This window comes from Pteropus alecto, unplaced genomic scaffold (assembly GCF_000325575.1).
Source record: "Pteropus alecto unplaced genomic scaffold, ASM32557v1 scaffold101, whole genome shotgun sequence".
Classification (NCBI taxonomy): domain Eukaryota; kingdom Metazoa; phylum Chordata; class Mammalia; order Chiroptera; family Pteropodidae; genus Pteropus; species Pteropus alecto.
The window spans coordinates 19,525,144-19,531,812 of NW_006432945.1; the positions used below are offsets into that span (position 1 = coordinate 19,525,144).

At 66.4% G+C, this 6,669-nt stretch overlaps 1 protein-coding gene across 1 annotated transcript in view; it reads left to right on the forward strand.

The window, feature by feature from the left end:
* The first annotated feature begins 6 nt into the window (after positions 1–6).
* OLFML2B (olfactomedin like 2B) overlaps positions 7–6,669 on the forward strand; it is a 17,271-nt gene continuing 10,608 nt past the window's right edge. The window contains exons 1-4 of the mRNA XM_025044017.1: positions 7–357; positions 2,319–2,582; positions 4,276–4,383; positions 6,529–6,665. Of these exons, the coding sequence (XP_024899785.1) occupies positions 184–357; positions 2,319–2,582; positions 4,276–4,383; positions 6,529–6,665 (683 nt within the window). The 5' untranslated portion in view covers positions 7–183. The remainder of the gene's footprint in view (positions 358–2,318; positions 2,583–4,275; positions 4,384–6,528; positions 6,666–6,669) is intronic.

Genomic DNA, 6,669 nt, shown 5'->3' on the forward strand with positions numbered 1-6,669 from the left:
GAGGAGATGACCAGGGTCTCCGGGGCGCGCCCGCCTGCCCCGCTCGGCCGCACCCAGCTGGAGAAGGCGCCCTGAGCAGCCACCCTCCCGGTCCCACCCAGACGCCCTCCCGCCCCAGCCCCTGCCAGGACCCGGACCCCAGCCGTTCTCCCAGGGGGCCCAAGCCCCTTCCTGTCGTCCCTCATGGCCTGGCTCCTGCCGCTGGTCCTCTGCCTCGCTCTGGGTGTGGCTCCGGGCTGCGTGTCCCGCGTTGCCCCTGCGGGCACCAGCGAGCCCCCGGGCGCGCAGACGGGGGCTCCCGCGGAGGACGAGACCCTGCAGAACGAGGCGGACAACCAGGAGAACGTCCTGTCGCAGGTAGGCTGCGGTCCCGGCCTCCCGCCTGCCCGCTGGGGACGAGAGCCTGAGGGCAGTGCTCCCTGAGGACGCGACAGCGTTTCTCACCTTCGCCGCCGAAGTGACAGGCATTGGCTTTTCCGCTGCGGAGTGTTTTGTTAGGGGAAGGGCTGCGGGACCTGTGCTGAAAGTCACGGGGTCTTTCAAGGTGACGGCGTCCGGGGAAAGCAGAGGAGGAGGGGGACCCATCAAAGCCGGTTCGGGCAGTGGAAAGTAGGGCCATCTCTGGTCTGTGTGGCTGTCAGAAGGGACAAGAGAGCAGGCAGGGACGTGGGACAGGAGGAGGAGGTTTCATGGCAGGCGTGAGGCACCGGAGCAGCGGGGGCTGAGCGTGGGCAGGACAGTGACGGCGTGATGAAGCGAGGTGACCCCAACACGGAGGGACAGGCAGCAAGTCCTCCTGAGGGGGGGGCGGGGGGGGCGTGAAACGCAGACCCACTCAGGCCTGGCGGCCGGCCGCGGGGGCGAGTGGCCACTGACGGCGACGGGCTTCGGAAAGCGTCCCCGTGCAAAGGACTGTCCTCGTTTCACCCGACAGTCTTTGCACACCCTGTCCCCACTCTCCAGCTCACAGCCACCAGGCTCGAGACAAGGAGAGCCCGGGGTCCCCAGGATCTTCAGCCCAGACGCCTGACTGTCAGGGGCGGCTCTCTCTGGGTTGCTTATTTCCTGCTCCCCAGAGCCGGGGCAATGGTGTGGGGTGGGTGTCACCATACCCTCGGGAGGGAAAGACTGAGAAGGACCCCACGGCATGTGGCACACCCTGCACCTCACCAAGCCCTGGTGCTGGGGCTCCTTCCGGCTCCGCCGGGCACTCATCGGCACCAGTCTCCCCTTCCCTGGTGGTTGCGTGGGCACGCCGGGCACCACCCCCAGCCCCGCACCCCAGAAATCTGTCTGCCTGGGCTCTGCAGGGCCATCGCCGAAAGCTCCCGGAGACCCGGGCCCTGATGGAGGGACCTGGGGGGCCCAGTGCGGCTTCAGGCAGGGTCTGGGGGAGCCACAGGCAGGGTCTGGGGGAGCCGCAGCCGTCGGCACCGAGTCCCCCCGCCCCGCCTCCGTCCACTGACTGTTCCGCTAGACGACAGCCTTAAAACAAATATGTCAGGAGAAACCCAACGTTTACAAGAAAACAGGACAGCGTCTTCCCCGGGGCAGCACCCGGAACCTTCCCACTCCAGCGAGCTCAGGGCCCGCCTGCCGGGCCGAGTCGCAGGAAGGTGCCCATGCGGAGAAGGGAGCCTGGCGTTGGGACACAGGGCCTGCTGGACAGGAGCTGGGAGGAGCCCGGTCCCCAGCGAGGGCCCAGGAGCAGGCGCCAGAAAGCGCGGCGGCGTTTCCCGCGTGGGGAGGCTGGCAGGCGCCACTGCTCAAGAGGAAGGCTCGCGCGCAGAGGCGGCCATGCCCCCCATTTGCGTCCCGGCTCCAGCCTGGGGTCTGGGTTCAGAAGCTGCTCTAGGAGCCGAATGAACCCTTCAGCTGGGTGAGCCTTACTGGCTCCCGGGCCGGTCCCGTCCAGTTCCCTGTCTGCAAGCCCAACCCATCTCCCGAGGCCCAGCGCGAACACCGCCTCCTCCGAGAAGTCTCCCTGGCACCCCACTGGTGACTCTGTCCCGGGTTGAGCTCCCACCGCCCCGGGCTCTGCAGGGGCACCTTCCTCTCCCTCTTTAATCGAAACACGGGTTCCAGCTCGGGCAAGGACCACTGGAAGGATGATGGGCCCCCGAGAAACACACAGCTTCCTGAGGCAAGCAGGGAGCGGCCCTCAGTGCCCTCGAGGACACATCACGGCCAGCGGCTGTGCCGCGATGGTCTCCCCAGGCCACCGGTCGGCACCGTCTGCAGCTCCAGCGAAGCGGATGGGCGCCTCCATCGGGGCCGTGTCCGCGTGCTCCTACCATCCTGCTCGTCTGTCTCCCTAGCTGCTGGGAGACTATGACAAGGTGAAGGCCGTGGCCGAGGGCTCCGACTGCCAGTGCAGGTGTGTGGTGAGGCCCCTGGGCCGGGACGCCTGCCAGAGGGCCGCCGAGGGGACCGCCAGGAAGGAGGATGTCTACACCGTGGAAACCATCACCTCCGGCTCGTCCTGCAAGTGTGCCTGCGTGGCTCCGCCGTCTGCCCTCAACCCCTGCGAGGGGGACTTCAGGCTCCAGAAGCTCCGGGAGGCCGACAGCCGGGATTTGAAGGTGGGACCTATGGGGCGAGGCCGTGGGGGCAGGGCGCCTGGGGACCTAGGCCTGGGGACCGCAGGCCTTTGCGTGGACCTGTGTTAGCCTTTAAAAGGGTCAGGCCCTGGGCCCAGTGCTGAGTGTGGAGCCGAGGTTGGTGATCTGGAAAACTGGTCACTTTCGGTCCTGATGTCCGAGGGAGAGGCCAAGAGCAAAGTGTGCCCACCAGTCCTTCTGGTGCCAGGGAGGCCAGGCCTAGGGGCAGGGGCCACGTCCAGCGGCCCAGGGGACTCAGCGTCTCCTCCTGGAGAAATACTGCCATGATCTGCTGTGCGCCCCACATGCGCCCTGAAGATGTGAGGGACACACAGGGAAGTGAGCCACTCAGTCCTAGGGCAGGGCCGGGTGACTCCGGGCAGGAGGGGCCGGGGTCCAGTCATCAGGGTGTGACCCGTGGTCCTGCTGTACTGGGCAGGGAGGCTTAGGCCTAGTGGAGCGGCCCCGCGGCTTGGCTGGGCCTCATCCGATCCTTGCTGTCCCCTGCCCATGTGGCCTGAGGCAGTGGACGAGCTTGGCATGGGAGTCAGACGGACTCGAGGCCCGATGGCTGCTGCTGCAGTGTCAGACTCAAGTTCCTACTCGTCCGGCCTCGGTCCCCTGAATGAAAGGGGGGACAGTAACACCTGCCTCGTGGGGTCGTTCTGAGAACGTCCTCGGCACAGGGCCCGACACGTGGCCGTGTGTGGTGTGACCGCTGTGCTGCGCCTGGCACTCACTCGGCCACTGGTGTTTAACTGGACAGCGAGTGACCCACGGTTCAGCCGCATCTCCTTGGAGCTGCAGCTCTGCCCTAAAAGTGCTTTCTGAACCAAGGGCAGCCACTGGCCGTAGGGTCAGGCTCCTGGGGCTTCCGGAACAGGCAGGCAGAACCCGCTGGTAGGAGTCAGAACGTCGTCACAGTATCTGCTAACATGCCCCGCCGTGGCCCTCAGCGGGGCTCAGCTGTGCCCACCTGGGGAGGAGGCCTCCCAGACACGAGTGTTTCACACGATTCTCGTCCAACGGCAAGGCTGCGAGGTGGGTGGGGGGCAGAGGTGCCCCGGGTGTCTAGCGGACGGGCCCAGGGACTGGCCCTGGGCGGGGAGGCTCCATTCCAGAGTGTCTATCTACCCGCGCCTGTGCCGGGCAAGCCCCCGACGCTGCCGCCGCCACCGCGGCTCCCGCCAGTGGCTCCGTGCCGGCCGGAAGGACAGCGCTGGAGGAGCTGAGAGGGTGGGGCCCACGGCGCCTCAGAGACGGCCACCGGTCTCGTTCCCAGGGTCAGCGTAGCTTAGCGTCCCTGGGCCTGCGGTAGACAGCAAAGTCGGGTGTTTCGAAAGCATCCCCGCGAGGCGCTTTGTCATGCACTTAGGGACCGCGCGTTATGGGCGGGCACCACGCTAACTAAGACGGGGGGACGTGGCGCTGCTGGATTCAGGGCTCACGGCCCAGCAGCAGAGACGGACGTGCGTGCGACGGGCAGACGGAGGCGCAAACACTTGCACCTGTGCTCGCGGGTCCTGCCGCTTGCGTGCCCGGCAGTCCAGGGGGCGCTGGGCCGATGCCAGTGCCCCTGCCCGCATGCCGCCGGCCCCTGCGCCCCGCTGCCGGCCCGGAGGCCGGCGTCCGGACGGGCCGTGGGCCCTGCGCTGACCCCGCCCCTGTCTTGCAGCTGTCCACCGTCATAGACATGCTGGAAGGTGCGCTCTACGGCCTGGACCTGCTGAAGCTGCACTCGGTCACCACCAGGCTGGTGGGGCGCGTGGACAAGCTAGAGGAGGTAAGGGGGGCCTGGGTCCCCGTCTTCCCGGCAAGCCCCAAGTGCGTCCGACTTCCCGCGGAAGTTTCTCGGAAGCTTAGTTCCTGAGCAGATAACCCGTTCTAGTCCTGGGAAAGAAAAGCACATGAAACACTCGTCCCAGATCACGCCAAACAGGTGGGGACCCGTCAGGTGTAAGCACCGTCTCTTCCCCCAGAACCTCACAATCGACGTGGCGTAGGTGAGGGGCGGGGTCCCCTGGCGGGGACACGCATCACTGGAGGCCTGCGGCTCACCCTCCTTGCCCAGGTCTCAGCCGGCGCCTCATGCGGCCAGATGCTCCACAGCTGTTTGGTTGGGGAGTGACAAGACGCGGCAGCTGGTGGCCTCCACACCCAGGCCAGCTGCCGGGCTCGTCAGCTGCATCCTGCCTGTCCTGTCAGCTGAGCGCCGGCTGTTTCTGGGGCTGGAGACAGCTGTCAGCTGGGGTGGCTGTCCCTGGCCACCTGGTCCCAGGGGTCAGGTTGCGGGAGGGTGGAGCAGGCTACTGGAAACTCCAGCCTCCAGCCGGGGTCCTCTGACCCCACACCTGCTCACATCACTCGCACAGAAAGCCTGTCCCCTCTGCCCGCAGGCCTGCCGTCTTCATCCGGGCCCTGTCCAGACAGACGCGTGTGGGTCACGTGGGGGCCGTGCCTGCTGCATGGCTGGGGCTCCAGCCCTGTCTCACGCAGTTCCCTCCTACAGCGCCCCCACACTCAGCTGGCCCGCCCTCCTCCCTGCCCGGGACACGGGCTCCTCACTGATGTCCTGGGGAGCTGGCTGAGCTCAGAGACCCAGCGAGGGAGCTGGAGAAGTGAGGGCCCGGAGGCCGGTGCTGGGTCGGCCCTGCCACTGCTTCGAAGGGTCTCGGGCAAGTCGCACCCTCACCCTGCGTCTCAGCTTCTTCACCTGTAAATGGAAGGCCTGGGCCTCAGCTCAGGTCTCTTCCAGCGTAACCTGTGGAAATGCACAGCCACTTAGCGTGTCCCACGCGCGTCCACTCAGGTTAAGGCCTTTACTCCAGGTACAGGCCACGTGGAGGGTGCTAGGACTGTCCCTAGGTCACACCTGAGCACGAGGCACAGGGAGTCTCGTGGTCATCCATGGTCACGGGCGTTGCGATGGCAGCAGTGGCATGTGACCCAGATGGTCCCCCAGAATCCATTCTAAGGACAGCACCCGGCCACCCCTGATGACACCTGTCGGGAACAACCGCCCGTCCAGCAAGACCACACACTGGGCCTTCCCGAATGAGACGGCCTTCTCACGGCTTCGGTTCTCACGGGTGTCCTGGACGGTCCACAGAGGCTGGCTCAGCCTGAGCCCAGGCGGCATGCCCGGCCCGTCCAGTGTGGCGAGAGGCCGTGGCCAGTGATTCCCAAGCCTGGCTCATTTGAACGAGCTGCAGTGTCACCGTTGGCCTGGACGCGTGCACAGCCCCAGCTCCAAGCCACCGGCCCCCCCGGAGGCCATGGCAGCCTGAGTTTTACGTCCCACATCCGTCTGGTAAAGAAAGGGGGGACCAAGTGCGCCTCCCCTCCCCCGCTGTACCCTCCTACACAGAGCCCGCAGGAGGACATCGCAGTTAGAAATTCGGGTGCCGATGGAAACCGTCGGCCAGGGCCCAAGGTGGGTGGCGTGGGACCCCAGCGCAGCAAACGGCCCAGACGTAGCCAGAGGAGAGAGGGCCCCCCGCGGGACACTGCCTCGGTGCCCGAGTCCAAGCCCTCCCCCGGCCAAGCTCACGAACCCGCCGTCACAGAGCCCATGGGCTCGGTCACCCTCCTGCAGCGTGGACCCCCGTGCGAGCCGCCATCTCCCCTGCCCCAGGACGAGAAGCCCAGGCTTGCTTAGGGCTCCTTCCTGCCATACGCTACCCTACACATGCCTATTCCTGGGACAGCTGGCACTGGGCAGTACTCCCAGCGGTGTGACCCACTGAAGCCACACTTCCCGGAGATGCTGCCTGGGGCCTGGGGCCTGGGACCAGCCCCCAGCACAGGGCTGGACACTCTGGGGCCTGTCGCTCCTTGGCTGGCATCTGTCTGTCCGTCAGGTCTCAGCTGCCTGCTTGTCTTCTGGGCTCTTCACTGGATCCTCCTCCTGAACTTCCTTTGTTCTCAGGAAGTTTCCAGAAACCTCACCAAGGAAAACAAGCAAATCAGAGACGACGTGGAGGGAATTCGAACTGAGATGAACAAGCGAGACAGAGAGAAGTGTTCCCGGGACGTCCCGGAGCGCGGCCCGGACGCCCGCTCAGCCGTG